The 23,764-nt window shown below is 39.4% G+C and overlaps 1 protein-coding gene across 2 annotated transcripts in view; it reads right to left on the bottom strand.

Moving 5' to 3' along the window:
* zmat4a (zinc finger, matrin-type 4a) overlaps positions 1–17,719 on the bottom strand; it is an 84,364-nt gene extending 66,645 nt beyond the window's left edge. For both annotated transcript variants that reach the window (XM_049716548.2, XM_049716549.2), the window contains exons 1-2: positions 17,575–17,719; positions 8,522–8,623 (exon numbers count right to left, since the gene is read on the bottom strand). In XM_049716548.2, the coding sequence (XP_049572505.1) occupies positions 8,522–8,623; positions 17,575–17,661 (189 nt within the window). In that variant the 5' untranslated portion in view covers positions 17,662–17,719. The remainder of the gene's footprint in view (positions 1–8,521; positions 8,624–17,574) is intronic.
* Between the last annotated feature and the right edge of the window lie 6,045 nt (positions 17,720–23,764).

The raw sequence follows: 23,764 nt of genomic DNA, 5'->3' as shown, positions 1-23,764 counted from the left end.
TACATACGCTACAGTTTATTCAACCTTGCCACTTGTATGATGCCAGAGATCTCTCATTAATTAATGCATTATTTTTCCAAACTACTTGTACATCATATTGGGAGTGCACATTATTATTAATATAATTATTTTTAATATATTTTGTGGTGCAGCAAAGCCAAAGGTGGGGGTTGGGGCAGTTGTCACACATGGTCTACAAGTGTCCACTTTACAGCAGCCAATTTTATATCTACATCTGCAAGTGCTTTGTGCATGTCGATCTCCTGCGTGGATTCCAGTGAGTCTATTTCTACTTCCGGAATGTCAAAAACACTGTACATATCTCTCCTACGCTGAATTTAGAGGGAATGAGTGGAGCCACTGTCATAGGCCATGAAGTAAGTCAATTGTGTTTATTCCAACAACAGAAACACCCATTTCAAGCTTGTACTGAAATACCAAAAGAAACTCCACCGGTACACACTTTGTTCAAACTTAGACGGGCACGAAAATGGGATAATAGAGTCAGAAAAAGATTGAGGGCTGAATCCACAAAGAATGAATTGCACCCACTCAGCACCATGGCAGAACAACCACAATTCAAAATGTAAGCTTCCTATTTATCCTTCCATTTAATTACTTCATTTCTTTCATTCCAATTCTTTCTGTGATTTTAATAAAACTAATGTAATGTAACATCGCAGGGCACAAATAGACGAACAACCAACTGCGCTCACACCAACGGACAATTTGAAGTGGTCAACCGGCCTACCATGCATGTTTTTGGAATGTGGGAATGCACAGGTGTATCCTCAGGAAACGGGGAGAACATGTAACCTACACACAGGAAGGGGGGGAACCGGAATCAAACCCACAACCTCCGCACTGTGAAGTGGGCGTGCTAATCAGTGCTCCACGATTCCACCTTATTATTATGATGATTATGATTATTATGATTATGCTATTACGATATTATGATTATTATTGTTATTGTCATTGTTATTGAAACTATCCAAACGTGAGCTTAGGGTCCTAACTACAGAGGTGTGAACAGGACTTTCACATCTGATCGTGAGTACAATGATGGATGGGTGGATGGATGGGTGGGTGGATGGATGGATGGATGGATGGATGGATGGATGGATGGATGGATGGATGGATGGATGGATGGATGGATGGATGGATGGATGGATGGATGGATGGACGGACGGACGGACGGACAGATGGGCTGACGGACAGACTGACGGATGAATGGATGGATGGATGGATGGATGGATGGATGGATGGATGGATGGATGGATGGATGGATGGATGGATGGATGGATGGATGGATGGATGGATGGATGGATGGATGGATGGATGGATGGATGGATGGATGGATTTCTTGTTTATGTTGGAACATTGCTCTGCAGCGGTGTCCACTGAATAGCGCCAGCTTTCTGGGTATGCGTTGTTGCGCACTCAAAACCTTGTGTGGCTATTAGTGCTGATGTCCGTGAATTAGAAGTGGTTTATTAATGAAGCCCATTTGCATAGAGGTGGGTGATTTGGCAACCAATTACTTGATTTAAGTACGCGGAAATACCACCAGTGCACGAAGAAGCATTCTTCTTGGCATTGTAGTTCATGACCCATTTCACCATCTGTGCGTGCTTTGTCAATGAGATGGTATCTGTTTGCTCCATTTTTACTAGTTAGCACCACGCTAAAGCAACATAATCCTGGTGAATTTGGCCCTGAGTGTTTTAAATTGCACATTTATTCTCTCAAAAATGTTCAGCGAATTAAAGCAATACATTGAACATCTACTACAACAGCAAAAGGTTTTCTTTGTGTTTTTGGTAAACTGACTTGAACATCCATCCATCCATCCATCCATCCATCCATCCATCCATCCATCCATCCATCCATCCATCCATCCATCCATCCATCCATCCATCCATCCATCCATCCATCCATCCATCAATTTTCTGTACCGCTTGTTCTCACGAGGGTCGCAGGCATGCTGGAGCTTATCCCAGCAATCATCGGGCAGTAGGCGGGGGACACCCTAAACCAGTTGCCAGCCAATCGCACGGCACACAGAGACAAACAACCATCCGGACTCGCACTCACACCTAGGGGCAATTTGGAGTGCTCAATCAGCCTACCACGGAGGAAACCGGAGTGCTCTTAGAAAACCCATGCGGGCATGGGGAGAACATGCAAACTCCACGCAGGGAGGGCCGGAGGTGGAATCAAACCCACACCCTCTGAACTGTGAGGCGGACGCGCTAACCAGTGTGTCACCGAGCCGCCCTCTGGCGTGAACAGTGCCTCCATAATAAATATTATACACATTATGCATGTCAAAAAAGCAAAAAAATAAAAATAAAAAAGCAGTACCATGTTTCAAAAAAAGTGATTTGTTGAAAACAGTCCACTAAGAACTAAGTGCGTCTGCCTAAACATTAGGCACCTGCTCTGTGAAAATCAAAGAATGTTTTTATTTTCACTGATAATCAATCATGGATTATTATTAATGTGTCAATACAGTGAAGTGTTATTAAAGAGTACTTATACTCATTTGACCTTGAAGGACTAAACTACTTTCAAAATTTTCAGTACAGTTAAAGGTTTGATGGTGACTGGAGTTTGACCCTTGATCAGATCATCTGTATTTCTGATGCATTAGACAGTTTTTAAATCCATCAAGTTGGAATTTGACCAGTAGCCCAGAGAGGGTTGTGTTGGAGTTATCTATATTTAGTTGTCCATTATTTAGTAGCAGTTTGGTTTACTTGATCCTCTTCACCATCTGACCCCAGGTTCCTTATTGTCTAATTTAAGCTGTAGTCATCAGCCCCTTGTTACAGCAGAGTGATACTCACTTGTGATACAGTATAGCGTCACAAAAGTTGCCACACTGAGAGCCCTGCTGCTCTATTTACTCAATTTTCCGTAGTGTATACATTGCTGTATTGCAACAATTTAATAGAACATGTTTATTTGAGAAAATGACATTTACTTAGCAGTTGCCTGATGGCCCATTTAATTTTAGACACAATTTTAGATATTCATCTCACATGCATGTTTACTTGATATTGAGCAGCCTCATTCAAAAAGGTTCACTGAGAGTGTAGCAGGTCTCTTCTTACAAGCTTTGCATTGATCGCACAGGATATGTTCTTGGAGCCACGTCGGGGGAGATAATTGAGAGGACAAATTCGTTTATCTGAAAATGAATCTGCTTTGTAAGAAACACAGGTTATCAGGAGATGTGATACAGAAGATCGAGGAAGATGTAAATTGAAAAGAAAAAAGCAGTTTTACTGAGAGCTGTAATATTGCTATTTCACAGCAAAGGAGAAAACACAAATCAGAGCGCTTAAAGTTTTGATTGAAAACTTTTCTTCCCAAGGACATAATACACAAGGGGAAGGATGTAGAGATCTATTTTACAGTCTGTCGCGTTTGCTGGTATCATAACTTGTGAGCCAGATCTGCTGAAATGAAAACTCTTTACTGCACGATACTGCGGTCATAAGGTGATTCGGCGAGCTCGCTGCTTGGAGTTTTAAGGCTCCGTTACGCCTGATTCTACCGGTGCAAAGTTGAGCAAAATACCAAAAGAAAGAAAACTCCATTGCCTGCAGTTAGACTCTGCTTTGTGCTGGACTTGCGCCTAGAACAAAAAAAAAAAAACATTGTAGGAAATGATAGATCTGTTTTTTTTCCTAAATCTTTTAGCTAATTTGGTGCTTGGGATGCTTTAAGCAGTTGAGTTGACCTCTGTGTTGAATTCTAGTATTGACAGAAGGCCCAACTGACCATGAGTGGAAGAGGCATGCATTTTGAGTGTGCTCATGCAAGACAAATTTGGCTTCATTCATTTGATCAACTGTCAACACGTTACATTATTGATGCATCTTGATGCATTTTTAATCAATCTTAAACTGAGACTGTTTTTCTACATTCTGTTTTCTTATTGTGTGACTATTTACTATTTCTACAATAGTATTTACAATGGTCAATGTATACATTATTAAAATAAAATATACAATGACACTCCATTACCTTTCATTAAAACACAATGACAGAGTGTTTTTGTTTGCAATTCTGTCTTGTTCTTTGTTTGTTTTTTGTGTTTGTGATTTACACGTCAGGGCCATCGTAGTTATGCAAGTTAGTGTGGCATATTTATTTTTATTTACCATTTATTTATTTACCAATGATTGTCACACACACAATTGGGTGCGGTGAAATTTTGTCTCTGCATTTAACCCATCCCCGAAGGGAGCAGTGAGCAGCAGCGGTGCGCCCGGGGGATCATTTGGTGATCTAACCCCCCTGATTCCAACCCTTTATGCTGAGTGCCAAGCAGGGAGGCAATGGGTCCCATTTTTTATAGTCTTTGGTATGACCCGGCCGGGGTTTGAACCCACAACCTTCCAGTCTCAGGGCGGACACTCTACCACTAGGCCACAGAGCTGATATAAGGAAAGTCCACTAACCCGTTTTCTGGGTTTGGTCACATGACATTGTAAACGCAAGTGCGGGGAGCACTTGTGACATTTTCGTTGGACAGATGGCGACAATATCACCCAACATTTTGGCCGCCTGAGATGGATGAAATTTGGTGAATAAATCAGCTTAATTCTTATTTTATGAACACAATTTTAGGAACACCAGACAAGCAGGTGTATATTCTGCCAAATGTTTTTAATTGCCGTTTAATTCAAATAACACAAGAATGAACAGTTTTGATATTAAAATACACCAATTACATACATAGTAATACTTTACATGGGTTTCATCAGTTATTGTATTTTTTTTAGATCACGTACTATGTTCTTCCTTCCATTCATGTTGCTTAAGATCTTTAATATGCTATAACATATGTAAATGTTAAATGTGCTTTGTCATTCTGAACACATCTGCCACTTGGCTGCATCTTCTACCCTTGGGAAATAATGTATAGTCCATATTGTCGCATGTACATGCATTTGTACATGCAAGACTAGGAATTTGTTTTTCATCTGATTGTGTGCTCATCCAACTTTTCTAAAAGTCTGATTTTGCACACTTCAGGGCTTTCTTTAGTTTGTTGCTCTTAAGCGTTGCCTTTCCATATACATACATGAACATGCTACGAGTCTACGATTTCTGCAGCAGAACTGCACGAGGTTTATTGTATCTCATAGTGTGGCATTCCATCCAATTTCCGTACCACTTTTTCTCATAAATGTCACTGCATGGTGTCCTGGACCAGATGAGTTGTGCAAGAGGTAGAGAATGACTGTCATCCAAAACCTGAATTGCATCAAACAACCCTGATTGTTAAAGTAGAGTGTTGAATGTTGACAAACCCATCCATCGAGTCACCATACCACTGATCCCCACAGGGGTCGCAGGCATGCTGGAGCTTATCCCAACAGTCAGCAGGCAGTAGGTGGGGGACACCCTGAATTGGTTCACAGAGCGCAAAGAGATGAACTACCATTTGCACTCGCACTCACACCTACATGCAATTTGGAGTGGTCAATCGGCCTACCATGCATTTTTTTGGGATGTGGGAGGAAACTGGAGTTTCCGAAGAAAACCCACGCAGGCACAGGGAGAACATGCAAAATCCACACAGGCCTCCGAACTGTGAGGCGGACGTGCTCGCTCTCGTGCCGCCCCTTGAAATCTAGAGTTAAGCTCTACAAATATCACCTTCTCCTAAAGGTTAACCGATTTTTTGCCAACAAAACCATGAATGTATGGAAACAATAGAAACACAAAACACTTTTTTTTCCAACACTTGCTCATCACCACCATGACCCAAACAAGTCAGGATGCATTAGACCCAAACTGTGTAAAAACACAATCCAAAAATGCCTCCGTTCCGGGAGGGAAAATGCCAGGTCCTGTGTTCAGCATTCATACACAATAACAAAATTAATATTTTAGTTGCAATTTTGGCACAGCCACTCCTGTCTCCCACAAAGTCCTGAAGAACAAAGCAGTTCTCCAGGTACCAATGGACATTTTACACAACTGTACTTTAAATAGCAATGAGCACACACCCCTGCAGGAAACAAGGAATACAAAAATCGAAGTAAACTAAGTTGACTCAGAATGCTACAAACGAAGGACAGCGAGAAGCTCACAGGACAAAACAATTATTGAACCATAAGGCATCAGTTTTACTGAATTCTTTATATTTATATTAATGATTGACTGACTCTAGTTTTTTTTTTTCTGTACCCACTGTAAAGGGATAACGTGTGTGTCACGTAAGCCGTTTGAAGTCTACTGACAGCACAATATCCCACAGCCTTTCCACCCATTCTTTTGACTCAAGCCGACAGCGGAGTGAAAGACAACAGCTGCCGAGAAACTTGACAAGACTAAAGCAGAAGGAATGAAACCACTCAGACATCACACTTGGCATCACTGCAGATCAGAGGTGATTGATGTGTTTATGCACCTCCCGTTCCTGGAGGTGAAGGTAACCTTCAGAAGTGCATGAATACCATAAAGCAAACAAAGCACAGCGGACAACGCTCAGTTAAGGGAAAAAAATCATCCACTTGAGCACTTAGGTTAAAATGGAGAACAAGCGAGGTGCTGTAAGTTGTATCAGCGAATTATAGTAGACCCTCCAAAATATACCGTAATTTCCGGTGTATAAGCCGCACCAGACTATAAACCGCACCAGCTAAAATTCGGGGATATTTTAGTTTTTTTCTTACATAAGCCGCACCGGACTATAAGCCGCACGTGCACACGAGTTTTTTTTACAAAGAAAGACAGTACACAGAAAGCCTTTTTAAAGTTTGAATAACATACTTTAACATGTCTTTCTAAACATTGCCTGTGACGTAGCAGTACTACCGCAGCAACACGGAAGTGTGCACCCGAGTTATTAACAAAGAAAGACTGGACACAGAAAGCTTTTTTAAAGTTTTAATAACATACCTTAACATTTCTTTCCAAACACTGCCTGTGACGCGGCAGTAATACTGCAGCAACACGGAAGTAACACAGCACTAATAGTGTTTGATTAAATAAAACATACCGGTAAAAGTCACTGAGACGCGGCGGTAGCACAGCACTAACAGGGCTGGTTAAAGTAAAAGTAAAAAAAAGAGCTTCATCGTCTTCATCTTCCTCCTGTGCACTGAAACCATCGACGTCTTCCTCCTCAATTTCCGATTGGAATAGCGTTAGATATCCTTCGCCACACACTTTCTCAGTATCTCTTTTGTCGTCGTTTTTATCCATTTCTTCTAGCATTTTCCATGATGAGGGTCTGTTCATGCTAATCTTATTCATGCACGAAGCGCTAAATAACATTAAACTAGCGAGCGACACGTATAGCTCCAGAGTAGACGGGACCACGAAATAAAGAAAAGGGTGCCGCAACACAATGTCATCAACATCGACTGCCTTTAGCTTAAAAGCGGCATCATGTGCATTTCTTTTGTCCCCCATAATGACGGTTTGTGTATAAAAGCTTCATTTCAGTAATGTCCGTCGTCTTGATCGCGTTCTGCGTGATGCGTGAAATGTTGTAAACACAAACTAGCACGTCTTCTTCGGCGCATTATCTCTTCTTCGCCTGTCTCGCTCTTGCTTCCTGCTAGAGCGCCCCTTGGAGGCCGGAGGCCGAAAAATCCATAAGTGCGCCGCATCGCCATTTAAGCCTCAGGGTTCAAAGTAACCTTCTGAATAAAATGCATTAAAAGTTCACATTCATTACAACTTGTTTTTGGTGAGCAGAATGTCAGAAGAATTGAATTTAAATGCTGATTGATTGGGTTTTAATACGATGCAGATGGTCCAAACAGCACCACTGCTTTGTGTAATCTCTGAGTCACATGGCAGAGTAAGAGAAAGGGTTTAGAACACAGGTGTCAAACTCAAGGCCCGGGGGCCAGATACGGCCCGCCACATCATTCTATGTGGCCCGTGAAGACAAATTGTGCATCAAATTTGTGTGTCATTACTAGAATTGCAAATTGTCTTTACTTGTAATAATATCTTTTTTTAAAATATTTGACCAGTTTTTACTCGTCTGATTTCAAAACGAGTTATTTGTCAGTTTGTTTTGTAGCTTTTATTGTATGTAACAGTGTTAAGAGTAAAAGTGATCAAGTCATCACAAAAATCACAAAAAAAATCTTATATAAGCTTGGTGAGCAGAATGTCAGAAGAATTGAATTTAAATGCTGATTGATTGGGTTTTAATACAATGCAGATGGTCCAAACAGGGCCACTGCTTTGTGTAATCTCTGAGTCACATGGCAGAGTAAGAGAAAGGGTTTAGAGCACAGGTGTCAAACTCAAGGCCCGGGGGCGACTATAAGGCGCAGGGTTCAACATTTTGGAAAAAAGTCGCGGCTTATACACCGGAAATTACGGTATTTGTGTTGGTACACTTTTCCAGTAGCAAACAGAGGGTTAGGTACAGTACTTTATACTGTATTGGTAAGTGAAGTTTCTAGGGGTGTATGCATTAACAATGTTATTAACTTTGCATACTCTCAGTGTGCCTTATTGGAGTGTTCCTCACCTCATAATGAGCGACCCTCTGGGACTCGGAGATGAGCTGAGCACTGCAAACTCTGCAGTAGGTGTCTGTGAAAAGCCCTTGGTCCACTTCTGTAGACTTCATCTGTTGAAATAGACTAACTGTTAGGTGACCTTGGAGCAAGGAAACAAAAACAAAAAAAGGCAAAAAAACAATTGTATTGCCTAAATTATATTCCAGTAATGAACCTACACCAAGGCCTACTTCAGTTTTGTTAAGTAACTTTGCTAACAGACAAATTAAATGTAGGTTAGGTTTTAATTTTGTGGATATTTTTGAACACTTTTTCAGTCATCAATGAAAAAAGATTTCAATGTATGATTGTATTTTGGGCCTTTTGGGCTTCCTGCTAGACATAGACAAATATTTGGTACCATTTTAGGTGGAAAAGTTATTTATTTATTTTAGAAAAACAATATTGTACCATCTCTGCACTGCTTTGGGGATCTGGGAGAAAATTACAATAATCTTGTTTCCTAATTTCAAGGCTGTTAATATTTCATCAGCTCCAACATTTAAATTACATGCTGAGCAGCTTTTCTAAGAAATGACTTGGAAAAAGACATTAAATATCAAACATCCGCAGAGGAACAACATCCCATGAAAACTTCAACAACACAGACAAAAACTATTTCTAAATAAATGACAGCGATAATGCGCTTCAACTGACAACTACTGCTGAAAGCACTTATTCAGTTTCCCAGGGACATCTCTGAAACAACTATTACATTCTACTACAAATTTTGTTACAGCTTGTTTGAAAACTAAATTACCGTACAAAGTATTTAGGCTCATCTTCTACAAAAACGCGAATGTCAGAGGCTAAACTAACCTTTTTCCAAAAAGGTAATCCTATTCATCATCCAAATAACAGGTTTTTTTTCTGCTGGTATTTCCTTCTCACTTGTAAAAGCACTGAGGGGACTTTTTGGACCCTGAGGCTTTGACTCCTTGTGAATTCATTAGCGGATTTTTTTACACTAACTGCTAAGTAAAAGCATGTTGTCTTGTAATGAAACTGAGTATAATAGCAATACAATATTGTAATGGAGGCTTTAAGACGTGTAGGTTATTTCTCACATTATGCCCTTATGGTTGACTGTACAAATAAAGTTAATGAGCTTAATGAGGCTTGGAGCCAGTCCTCATGTCTGTGTTTTAATTCGGCCTGCAGTTAAATTGCAGATGTCTTCATTGTGGAACTTATGGAGGTTATGTTAAGAAAATCAATGAATACAAACAGTACAGGATTATCTTCATGTCAAGCCAGAAGGGTGAACAACATCCCGTTTGTTTCTGCAGCAGATAAAATGATGAGGGAAATAGAGTCACATTGGAAATGCTTGAAAATATAGCTTTGCTTTCACTGACGAAAGCTGCAAAGAGGCTAGAAATAAATTATTTAAAAAATCCTAAATGTTGTTGAGAAGGTAATGCAGAAAAAAACTGCAGGAAATGCTAAAAATCAACCTGGAAAACTTGGACCCCTCAGATTCAAATATTTTTAAAATGCTACCGCAACAAAATAATAATAAACTAGTGTTCCTATAATTGACTTTATTTGCCCAAGTCTTTTAGGGATGCATTTAGTTCAGCTTGAAATTACACATTGGATAGCTGTAACATTTAATGGAAGAAACAATAGTTTCAATTTAAAGGTGTAGTAACTCTCAGTGAAGATATGCCACAATTAAATTTCAACAAAATGTTACGAGGCATCTTATTCTTGAGCTGTTTAGTACCAAGTGCTTGTTGAAAATCCAATATCTTCAGTTATTTCCCCAGAGCATGAAGACTGTCAATTTATATTTACCATAATGAATTAAGAATGAATTACATCCCATCCCAAAATGTTCTTAATATCGTCCCTGTCCGGGGGAAAACTCTCATGTCCAAATGTGATTTATTTTTATTTTTTTAACAAAAAAATATTAATTAAACATTTTCTGTTTGGTGTGGAAATTGTGTCATAACGGACAGCAAATTGAGTGTGCAAAATATGGGCTGTTTAAAAAAAAATTCTTTCAATAGCATTGAGTGTTAAATGGCTTCATATTTTGATAATGCTAACACATTTTTAAACTTCTCTTAAATTAGCATTAAATCCTTAAATTAGCATTAAATCCAATAAAGAAGACTGTGAGAGCATAAAACGTTAAAAAGTCTTACCACTCACATTTCATAATATGAAATGACTTATCAGTATTATAATTAAATTAAACCTAAACCTCGATTGTACGCGGAACTTGAATCCAGAATTTGGGAATCACGCTAAGCCCGAAAGTGCCTTATTGAAAAAGTTTTGAAAGTGTAATAAAATCAGAGTGATGCAGACTGACCAATCGGGGAAGTGATCATGTCCGGACGTTAGCATAAGCAGTCATAAAGGTCAAACAGCAGTCGGTGTCTCTGTGGGCGCACAATTGATTGCCGTTCTAACTTCTTATCAAACGCCTCTAAATTTGTCACGGAAATTAAATCACTTGCGCTAAGCTTTACGCGCGAGTCATTTCGTACACTCTTTATATCATCCATTTTAAGGTCAGTTCTCACAGTTCAAGAGAACATTTATGAGGAAAAAAAATCGAGGTCCAGAAAGTCGTGTAGAATCGAAGCGTGTTCTGTCGAGGTTTAGGTGTACTGCCAAACGTGCAAAATGGACATGATCCAGATGACACTAAGCTTAACAACGTGGATTGGTGAGACTTTCTAAACAGAGTAGATTATTCATGTATGAAAAAAAGTACAGATCTCCAAGAGTCAAAGCTCTACATTTACTGTAACTCTGTAGAATGCCCCTGCCCCTGATGATCAGTGCATCAGGCCGATGGATTTGAGATGCACAGCGACAAGGGTTCCATTTCTTCTCAATGGCATGCTAAAAAAGAAAATATTTTTTCACCCGGCATGATTGGATATTGGAAGTCTGCAATTGTAACCCAACAGGGGATATTTAGAGAATTTAATCATCAAGATCTAATCACACCAGCATTTGTCAACACCATTAAAGTCACCTACTGTCATCACAATATTTTTTTGCAAAGCTCATTACCGAAGCTGGCCTTTTAATTTGGTGGCGCACCATGGACTCATTTAGGCAATAGGGGAGCGCTCCTCAAGTTGACAATCAAATTAGCGGGATGCCAGTTTCAATGTCACACCTAGTCAGCAATGTTTAGCATGCGCATGGAACGCTCATCAGCTTGAGGCAAATAAGTCTAGGCATGCAACGCAGCATTGCTGGGAGCTCTGGAAGGGTGCTGAGGTCACGGCCGCAAGTAGCCAGCAGATGTTGAGGCAATGAACAATCACTTGTAATTCATTCAACTAGACAAACCAGGCTTGACCGGCCTTTTGTACGAGGTGTCTCATTGGTTCTCAGATCGGATTACTGGCTTCACAGGGCTGTGGTTTTGTTGTGAAATAAGATGACAGACTTTGACACCAAGGGCACATTTGAACAAAGAACCCTTTCCCTTCCTTATCCATTGCAATCATACCAGTTTCTCTTAAAAAATATCCCCTTCTTCAGTGGTTGTCAATTAGTGGCCAACTACATCTGTCCCCCGCACATGACATTGATGAAAAAAAATATATAATTAGGGTTGCCAATATTCATGGTATTAAAATTGCATGAATATACACATATTTTTGGTCTTACGCTTACGCAATTGGCCCAACAATTTAAAATATAATTTGGCTTGTCTTAATTGTCACATCGCTGATACAGCACTGGAGCCAATCTGGTGGCTGTACTCACTGTCCAGTATACAGACACCCAATTGTCCGAATGCATGTGACCAGATCAAAAGAAATACACTAATGGTTGGCTGACCATCCCACGCAATGCCAGATCTACTCGGGTGTTCCAACCAACTCCGGGTCCCTGGGACTGTTGACGATGTCATGTTATGATTGGGCGGATGACAGTACGGTCAGGTTTAAAGTTGTGGTTGGTCTGTTTTGTGGAAATCGGATTGTAGTTCTTTGGCAAAAACAAGGAGAAAGGAAACTTGAGAAGGAAACTATTATTAAGAAGGATTTCTTACAGCCCGAGTTCTAATAAAACGTTTCACTTTTTTAACTTGGTGATTAGTTGATTAATTCATTCTTTCCACATTTTAATTGGAAAATGTGAAATTTGCTGCCACAGCTGGGAGTGTCAACTTATATTGAGGTTCTTTAGTGTGTTAACTTTTTGATTCAATGGTGGGAGATCAATGCTTTTGATTAATAATAATATTTCAATAATGATGTTTGTTTGTTTTTCAACTCATATTTGGTCCAATAAATAAAATATCCCAGACTGGATAGAATAAATATAATTATGTACATGCTCAAATTACAAAATTATGTTTATATTGCAAATATGTGTTCCTACTATTAATAAGCCAATGTATTTTACATTAAAAATAATAATTAAAAAAGAACAAAAAATATATATTTCTGCTTTTTTCTATTGATTGAGATTTTCTGAGTACATTTGTTTAGATTCAAAATGAACATCTCAATATCACAGTGCGGTTTGTTGTTAACCTTTGTTTTGTGCGCATGTGTACCATATAATTGTTACATTCTGTTCGCATTAAAAGTCATATTTGTTTTTGTAATGTGAACAGGCACATTAAAAGATAAGATTTAAACCCAAAAATCAAAATCAAACTCTCTGTACCCCGGGACTAGCGTTGTCACTATTTGGACACAGTCTGAGCTGGTGTTAATTTCTACCACCAGATTTTCAAGGTTCATTGCCAAGAACACACCATATGCTGCGCCGGATCGCCCAGCTTCGCCGAAACCAGTCTGCTAAACTGGCGAACAGGTACAACAAACCTTGGGCTTGAACCTTGGCGAGTAGACCAACCACGTTTTTTGCGTAAAACACAAATTGAGCATTTATCAATGATTTATGAAGAATTTTGGGGAGTTTTTTCTTCACGCAGATACATACCGTATTTTCAGGACTTTAAGTCACAGTTTTTTTCATGGTTTGGCCGGGGGTGGAACTTATACTCAGGAGCGATTTATGTGTGAAATTAGTAACACATTATTATATCATTTCACATGTCCTATCACACTAAACTGCAAAAGGGCGCTCTAGACCTATGGAATAATTGGAACTGCAACTGATGATGAGTCTGACGTAAGCGCTGCAGAAGAGGAAGCGCCGCATCTTCTCCCTCCGGAGTTAGCGGAGTTGTTTAAAAGTGACACAGAACATGACGATTTTATTGGATTTAGTGATTTGGAGTGACATGGATGCTTTGGTAAACTTGTTAACATGTTATTTATGCTATAGTTATCTGAATAACATTTAATATGTTACGTCAGGCACGTTTTCAGTTTGTTGTCCATGAGCGCAATGTTTTTTTGTTTTTTTTCATACTGACGGTCAGGACTTTTCAGGGCTTTTATTACAAAGTTTAAATCTCCAAGTTTTATAGGGGACTATTATGGAAAACTGATGATTGCAATGCATTTTTGTCCAGCCCGTTCCTGAAAATGTCTTTGAGCAAGCAGATTAGTTACACTGGGTGGATGCAAGTTTGGCCAAGATCAAAATGGCATTGTGCACTCATCATTCCCTTTCTGTTTTTTATTACTCTACTTGTGGCGTCTGGCTTGTTCCCATGTCGTGTGACCCATGGACTGTCCACAAATATGCTGAGTGAAAACAAACAACACACAAACTGGGCAGGGTGTCTACACTTTATTACAATAATCAGATTGGTCTTCCGCCAATGAAAACAATTAGGGTAAATGTTGAGAGTGTGCAAAACTAGTCAGCCTAATGAGGTTAATGTTGAACGATGTGGGGACAAGATCGAAATCTAGTCAGGGAAAGCTCAGTGTTGAATTGTCACAACAAACAGAGGTTTTTCAGTTACATAAATTACAAAATTATCTATAGCAGAGGTGGACATGTTGCAGTTCTGCTCTCAGATATGTTTGAGAAGATATGTTACATTGGCTACTTATGCATGTACGCATCACTTGCAATGCAATCCCTATCGCAACATGTATAAAAAAAATCATGCAGTCATTTTACTGACGTCTTTTACAAAGTTTCGCTGCACTAGTCTGTTTTGAACCTTTTATTGTCTGTGATGTAATGTCATAAATTATGTAACTATCTCACACTGTACAGTTGGTTGTTTATGTTTTTGCTTTTATTTTCCTTTTGCGTTGCCATCAGGTGTTGCCAGGTTGGCATTGGAAATGTGAATCTGTTCAATTGCCCTTCCTGCATAAGTAATGGTTAACTAAATAAATAAAAACTAAAAACAGTACAACAGATTGTGGTCCACAATGCACTCCACTTCACAGTTCCATTATCCTGTTGAATAATAAATTATTTAAATGTATGCATCGATTAAGAATTAATTAACATTGTGATGCGTGTCAATCCCTTTTTGTGCTGGCAGCTCTTCTTGGTTATTCAAGTTTTTCAACCTCATCATATGATGCAAAAACAAAACCAGCTAAGCTAAAAAATATGTATGAAATAGTTAAGTAACTATAAATCTTGTTTGGTCTGCCTGCGGTTGGTTCTTTGTTTTGAATCATAAGGTGGCGAGACAAAACTGCCCCGAATATGAACAATCAATTATTTAGATTCAATTCCAGCAATAACAACCATTCAACGAGTGGACGATGACGTTTTTCTTTTTGTTTTATTTTAAACTTCTTGTATCATATTAGCGCTCAGTGGCCTAGTAGTAGAGTGTCCGCCCTGAGACTGGAAGGTTGTGAGTTCAAACCCCGGCCGGGTCATACCAAAGACTGTAAAAATGGGACCCATTGCCTCCCTGCTTGGCACTCAGCATTAAGGGTTGGAATTGGGGGGTTAGATCACCAAATGATTCCCGAGCGCGGCACCGCTGCTGCTCACTGCTCCCCTCTCCCCCAGGGGATGGATCAAAATCACATGGGGATGGGTTAAATGCAGAGGACAAAATTCACCACACCCAGATGTGTGTGTGACGATGATCATTGGGTCTTTAACTTTAACTTTAACAACTCAACAATTCACTGAAGCATTTTTTCTTCCTCTGCCTTGTGTTTGAGAGTATTTTTTGTTTTTGATGCTTGTTGGATTTCTTCCTTCTGTGGCTTTTGTGTACCTTCCTTGTTTAGTACGATCATTTCGTTACCTTACTAAGTGTCATGTCACTTTTTGTCGACTCGTTTGTTTTATGTTTACGGGCACCTTTTGTTAAATACACTCCGTAAATCTGCTGAAGTCTTTTGTGGTTGGATTTGCGGTCTTCAACTTTTTAAATGTTTAACGCGGCAATGACAACAAACACATGAGGAATCAGCCGAGCGCATGTTAAAAGCACCACTCAAAGACCCTACCCTCACTTGTCGAAAAGAAGATGCTTGCATGCTTAAGTTAAGACATCTGTTAGTAAAAGGTTGAATCTGTTTACATGTCACAAGTAGTGAATCCACTTATGGATTCAGTCCATTATATTTCCAGTAGTGAAGTTGGACCAAACCACCAAATCTCACCTGACACTCAGTATAGAGTAAAATGCTAGACTTGCTGTGGTTTGATGCAGCCTTTTGGGGAAAAAAAGGGCAGCAGAAGAGCCATTGCAAAACACATCGTGTATATCAAACTTTACTTAGCTGTTACTGTAACAAGTTGATTCATGCTGCGAGATATCATCACAAGTCTTTCTCATTTAAGCTGTTTATAAAAATCCAGAGGTGCATCTCACTTGAACCATAAAATAATAATGAGAGAATACTGTTATAAAACAAAAATACGCATTATGTTTTGCAGACTGAATTATAATGGATTTTGATGGATTCATTAACAGAAAAAAAGTTGGTGAGAGGTGTTATTTACAATTTAAGAAAAATCAATTTAAAATGTAAAATGGCTCATTCTGCATATGTAACATTTCTTGGAGAAGTTGTACACGCAGTCCAAGAAACAAAACTCAATTGAACCAATATGGGGCCCTCTTGTGGTCTGTAAAAGAAGTTGGTCATAAGGAAGCATCCTGTATTGGTATAGTGAATACATGAGGCCAAATTTTGCAATTAAGTTACAACCATCAATGTTCTACTCCTCTGATCCTATTTAGGGCCACAAGGAAGCTGGTAAATTACAGGATAGGATACACCCTGTATTGTTCACCAGTCATTACACAAGTCATTTTTTAAATTTGTATATTCACAACAAAAGCTGTCGTGAGAATTTTTCTTCATATGGCAGGTCTAGAACTTAGTATGTGATGAAATGGAATCCAAACTCATTGATTACTCATAGACTCTTTCAAAACAGGAGAGTAAAATATTTGACCAGCTATTATATCGCCTTTTTCTAGATGTGAAATGTAAAGAAAATAACAATAAAAACATCCTAGACATTTTTCTCCATATTTTGCTACTTAAGACTACACCCATCACGTTAACCTTAAATTAAAATTTGGCCAAGGTACAAATTGGGGTAACTATATTTGTGCAACCTGCACAGCACTCTCCCACAAAGGTGAGCAATTTGCATCCCTGTCTTGGGGTGGGCGGCTACCTCGACTCATCAACCTCTTAAATGTCACCTTGAGGCAGTCATATCCGACTTCCACCTGCAGGAGGGTCTTAATTATGTTTTATGATTTTTTTTTCTTCTTCTATTGGTTACATTTTAATGTCCAAGATAACTAAAAACAAAAACGCATGGCAGAACTCTGCACATCCACTGACCACTGCAAAATAGTATATACAAGAAAAATAAAGACCCTCTTAGAATTGGTGGGTCCCAGTTCTATGTTTATGTACTGAAAAGTCAACCTCCACCTGGATGCTCTTACTTTGTAAAACATGTACCACCGCACAACGCCACAATATCTCTGCAACACGCTCCAAGATTCCCGCTGTGTAAGAAAATAACCATGCAGCGCGACATTCATGTCTGCTTTCCCCTGCGGTATGCTCTCTCTTCAGTCTCCACTCACAGCTCTGTGCGTCTCTTGTGATTGCCAAAGAGGGCAAAATAGAAGAGGATGCAGGGCAAACAGTACCTGTAACTCTGTGCTGTATCCCTCACAGAATTTTGTCGGGAGCACTGCCAGCTGATGTCGTACTTGAAGGGAAAGTATATAATCCATTAACCAGAGCCGCCAGGATGGCAACAGAGTTAGAGTGGGAGATGCGTCTACTCCTGGCAGCTGTAATACATTATAGTACAATCTGTCCGCTATGCCCCGCCCACCTGTTCTCTTATTGGCTGCAAACCGTTCATCAACACGCGCCAGGCAAGGCGTCAAGCAGCCTTTCAAATATTTTTTTAAGCGTTCTTCAATTTTTGCTTAGTAATTAGATATTGTATAGTTGTGTATGTGTGGTAGATTTAAAAAAAGAAAAGAAAAAAGGTTTTGTACAAAGCAACCCAATTGTTTTTTTTCTTGTTTTTTTTTTCTTTTGCAGAACAACCCAAAGTTGTGTCAGACTGACCCGACCGGCTAAGTCAAATTGTTAAGGGTGTTCTTTGAATTAAGTCCCCCCCAAGTCCATAGAGATCTGAGAGGGGAGCAGACATTGCAACCATTAGCTAACTATTGCTGATTGATTTATTCTGTTGACTTATATGGCATATTTTAAGGTCAGTGTGCCCAGAACGGCAATGATTGAGTTCAGCAGTGTAAGCTCCAAGTCAAGCACAATCCATTGAGTAATGACACTAAAATATACTCTCTGTCCTCTGAATCCAATCAAGGTCAGAGAGGGGGGAGTCTCTCTGCATGCAGTTTGTAAAAATGACATATTCTTATTATTTTATCTATGGTTTACTTATAATGATTCTTCACTGCGATACTTATTTTCACTGAAATTGCCTCTGATTTGGACAGCTTGCTTCTTTAGTTCTTCATTAAAGTATTGGAAAATTGTACTGAGCAGTCAGGATAAAAACGTGTATTGCACGTTGAAGTTGTCCACGCATTTTCAAGTGCATAGAAAACTTCATCTCCATTTCCTGTCTTTGCCACAAGCGGTACCTTTCTCTGCCAGTGTCCTTCCCGAAAAGATAAATAAATAAATAAATAAATAAATAAATGAATGAATGAATGAATGAATGAATGAATGAATGAATGAATGAATGAATGAATGAATGAATAGCAAAGTTTTCTCATGAATCTCATTCAGAAAAGCAATTAACGTCAAAATAATACCAAAGGGCAACGGTTTTTGAGTTAAACATTTTTCATCTCACTAACAGTTATTATTTCATATTTTTGGGTGGAAAACCGTTCTTGCCCTTCTAATAGGGTTAAATAAGTTAAATATGTGCACATTATTTCACAAATTCACATTATTTACTTATTATTAGGCTTTTCTCTGGTCACGATAAGTTGAATTGAAATTTTCCCTACAAACCAATTACAAAACGTACTTGGTGGTAATAACTCAAAAATTATTAAACCCTCAGCCACCATGAGCCCCACTGGGCTACAGTCATTGGCAATGTCTGGGGTGAAAAGGCAATCTAACAGCTGCCTCATCACAGGAATCAAAACAGAGTGAAGTAGAAATTCATTGCGTGTGCATTCAAGATGCAAGAGCAAAAAGCACATTTTCGTCATCTAGCACTGGAATGAGTCAAGGCAGTGAGGCTTCAGTTCATCACTTGTATTATTTATTGGCTATGATAATTAGAAAAATCTCAGTCTCACTCCTGATTATTCCAACTAGGTCAGAATTCCAGGTCAATCGTATTGGGAGAAGAGGGAGATAAAAAATCTGTGAATGTCAGTGCAAATGTCTTTTCTTTGCCCTTCAGCACTGCACCCGTGGTCCAGATGGTTAAAGGATGCCTAAAAGCTGTGTGTAATAGAAAACTTAGTGACTGCTTTGCAACTTTTCAGCATTTTGAAATTATGGGGAATGTAGCTCAGAGTTTGACGAACTGACTTGATTTTAAGAAGTCTGTCTTACAGCATGCAGGCCTTACTGCTGCTTCCAGAAAACTGCACTTTGATCACAGCAGTTTATAATTTATCAAATACTTACTAAAGAGAGAAAGTGTGTCAGCTCCATATGATTTGCTAAATATATTTCTAGTTTTCTTTTGCATGCCATTATTCCCTTGCACAGGATATTCACGATACACCATAGAAAAGAGGATGTTGCACAGAATTGGATGTTGAGCTGAACAGGGTTGGTTTTTGATTTTTACATAATTTCTACAATAAAAAGTGCTCCTTTTTTTGCAGTAAATCTGCACAATTAAATTTGAAGTAGATTTTCAAAATGGCGTGTAAAAAGCTACCCACTTCGCAACAGAGGACTGAAAACATGAAGACACTAAGGAAAACCAAGCAGTGACTCCAGAGCAGCAGGCTGTTGGATGTTCCTAAAGGCTGTGCATTTATGGATGAAATCATTTTCGCTGGTAAGAATGTAATTCCACTGCAGCTCCCTGGGGAATACAGCAGGAACGATTCTTCCATAGACAATGAATCCTTACCTAAAGGAAATGGTCTTGAATGGAAGCATTAATTCTGAGCTCAGTGAGCAGCGGCTGTTATCGCTTCCAAATGAGCCCAATTTGTTTGTTGGGAACCTCCATGCTGACATGCAGCATACATGTTTGTCTGTCTGTCTGCTAAACTGGTTTGTCCCTTTTTCAGTTTGAGCTGACACACAACGCGCAACCAAGAGGCAATTTGTCCTTTGTAACCCACAAACACTTCAGATTGGCTGTAGCTGGGAAGAAGAGTTGAAAAACACAACTTTATATTTGTTTAGGAAACTGTCCGTTGCGCAGAGGCAAAAGGTTAATTTTGGAGTTACTGTATTCTGGGTTGATAATTGCATACATTTTTTTTTACTATTGGGTTGTCAATCCATCTATCCATTTTCTATACCGCTTGTCCCCACGAGGGTCGCGGGCGTGCTGGAGCCTATCCCAACAATCATCGGGCAGTGGGCAGGAGACACTGTGAACCGGTTGCCAGCCAATCGTAGGGCACACAGAGATGAACAAACATCTGCACTCGCACTCACACCTAGGGTCAATTTGGAGTGCTCAATCGGCCTACCAAGCATGTATTTTTGGGATGTGGAAGGAAACTGGAGTGCTTGGAGAAAACCCATGCGGGCACGGGGAGAGCTTGCAAATTCCACACAGGGAGGGCCGGAGGTGGAATCGAACCCGCACCCTCTTAACTGTGAGGCGGATGTGCAAACCAGCGTTCAACCGTGACTATTTGGTTCGCAGCGACACTCTTTCCTCAATGTGCTTCCTTTTCAACCAAACCATCACCACAAAACGTGAAAGGAGCTGTATCATGGAATTCTAAGTTTTGCACAGTTTATTATTGGCATTTACTGTATGATTACATATTACCTTTGGCAAAATGGCTAATTTTCTAATAAAATATGAGTTATGTATTTTGGTAGCAAGATTTCATAGTAAGACACCTGGTTGGACATTCTGGTTGTTCTGGCAGGAGGATCCTCTCATCTGCGGCCCCTTCTTAAGGTTTCTCATTTTTTCCCCAGCTGGTGTTTTGTGGGTTCTTCTTTGCCCTCCTGGGGCTTAAGAGGGTGATGAGGAAAGTAATTGTCAACTGTGACCATTTGAAGCCCTTTGGGACGTTTTTGTGATTAAGGGCTATACAAATAAATTTGACTTCACTTGACATTTTATTAATTATTTAATGCACAAAAATCATAACGAGCCCCATTTCAACTCAAGTTGCAGACACAGCTGCTCTGAGAAACTAGGCGTGTGTTTAGTCTGCAGGAGTGAGGCTGGTGCTCAGAGAGGAGAGGAATACTCCAAGATGAGTGAATGGAGAAAAACAACACTTTGAGCGTGTTTTGATGAGGACTTAGCATAACAAAGCTAAAAGCTTCAAAAAGTTGATTTATCACAGTGGTTCTTAACCTTGTTGGAGGTACCAAACCCCACCAGTTTGTTGACAGTCATTATGAAAAGAGAGAAAACAAAAGAAAACAGAATTTTGACCAGGATAACATGTGATTTGAATACAGCAATAACAATAAGCTGGAATTTGAATATGATTTGAATACAGCAATGATTTGGGTACAGCAATAACAGATAACTGGAAGTTTGAATATGATTTGAGTACAGCAGTAACAAATAAGCTGTACATTTGAAAATGATTGAATATGATTTGTATACAGCAATGATTTGAATTCAGCAATAACAAATAACAAATACCGTATTTTCCACACGATAAGGTGCACCGGATCATAAGGCGCACCTTCAATGAATGGCCCATTTTAAAACGTTGTTCATATATAAGGTGCACTGGATTATAAGGCGCATAGAATAAATAACTCAACGTTAATGCAATCACAATATGGTAACACTCGAAATAGTGAAAACAATAACAATATATCAATAACTCAACATTGCTCGAACGTTAATATTACACAACACACAAAATAAACACGTAAAGCTTACTTTAATAAGTTAGTCCTCATCACAAATCCATATTGGTCCATATATAAGGCAGACCGGATTATAAAGTGCACTGTCGGCTTTTGAGAAAATTGGAGGTTTTTAGGTGCGCCTTATAGTGCGAAAATACGGTAGACTAGAGTTTGAGTAAGATTTAACTACGGCAATAACACAAACTGGAATTTTGCAGGACAATGGATCTCAATTTGTTTTGAACACAGCAATGCCAATTTGATTGAGTTATAACACGTTTTAACAGTTTGATTTGAATACAGTGAATGTTTAATCGATTTCGAGAGAGTTGGAGTCACAATTGTGAAGGCAGTCCGTGGATTGTCTCCAGCAACAGGCGGCACTTGCACCAACCGATCACACAGCTAATTGTCTCCCATGCTGGCCTCCTGTAGCTTGTCCATTTTCTTGTTGAGTCCAGACATCTCAAGACAGAGCTTTGCCTCCCTGCTCTCAGCCGCCCGGTTCATTCCTTTCAGCTTTTTGTACAGGTGCAACCCAATGAGGGTCAGAGCGAGCCAGTTGATGACAAGGAAGATCAGCATGTACACATCTTCCATATCTTCAGTGTACAACATGTCAAGGCATATGACACGGCACCTGCTCCAGCTATCCATTGTGTACCCTGCAAGAGAGGTATCGTGGGGGCATTGTGGCTCCCCAGTTCTTGGATGTTGAGGGGAGATAGTCTGGTCGATTGCACTGAAGACCCAGTTTAAGAAATCCATAGCTCGTGATACAGTTAGGGACGTGCCTGTGTCTGCTGCTGGTAGATCTGCTCCCAGTGTGCCCTCAATGTTACACTCTGAGCCATTTGACACTGCATTTTGGTATCAGTGTTTGACAGCAGCGTTGAAGAGTTCTCATAATAACATTAGCACACATCAGCAACACTGGCACCAGTCTGTGTTGAAAACATAATACATGGGATTTCCTAGCACAATTCACAGTGCACTTAGAATGGAATGCGTCTCATGTGACGCATTGTATTTTTGCCCTCCTAGGGCTTAAGATCAGGGGATGAGGAAAGTAATTGTCAACTGTGACAATTTGAAGCCCTTTGAGACATTTTTATGATTAAGGGCTGTACAATAAATCTGACTTCACTTGACATCTCAAAATGATGCAGAAAAAAACTGGAAGCATTTTATTATTTATTTGATGCACAAAAATCAAAACAGCCACATCTCAACTCAAGTCGCAGAGTAACTATTTTTGTATCAATAAACATTTCACCGTTTCTTGAAGGTCTTTCGATTGGCAAGCGCCTTGGTTTCTGCCACCACTTTGTTCCAGTATTTAACACTGAAACTCCTTAGTGTTGTGCTTATTTGTGGGTATTTAAATATCAACACTCCTCTGAGCCCAAGGTTATTTTGTCTCAGTCTGAATAGATTTTGTATTCTGGGGGGCATGTCAGATCTACAAACTTTATACATACATGCATACATTACATGTACATTATCAGCCAGTACCTTTCATACAGAGCAAGGCACACTTAAAATGACTTTCGCATAACCAACATCAACTCTCACATTTAGGCAACGTTATAGTGACTTTACATTACACCTACTGCAATTTGTTTTCTTGGTATAGTACTGAATTTTGAATTAGCGTAGGATAACAGTGCTATGGTAATTTCATACCGCACATGCTGTTATTTATTCTAAAAGAATACTAGCTCTATTTTGGATCACAGTACATGATAATACAACTGTTAGTATTTTTACAATACACACGATTTTAGAGGTTAAATCTCCTGTTTAATA

Source organism: Syngnathus scovelli, chromosome 3, assembly GCF_024217435.2.
Source record: "Syngnathus scovelli strain Florida chromosome 3, RoL_Ssco_1.2, whole genome shotgun sequence".
Taxonomy (NCBI): Eukaryota; Metazoa; Chordata; class Actinopteri; order Syngnathiformes; family Syngnathidae; genus Syngnathus; species Syngnathus scovelli.
Note: the sequence above shows the minus strand (reverse complement) of the source record. Positions and strands in the feature narration are given on the sequence as shown.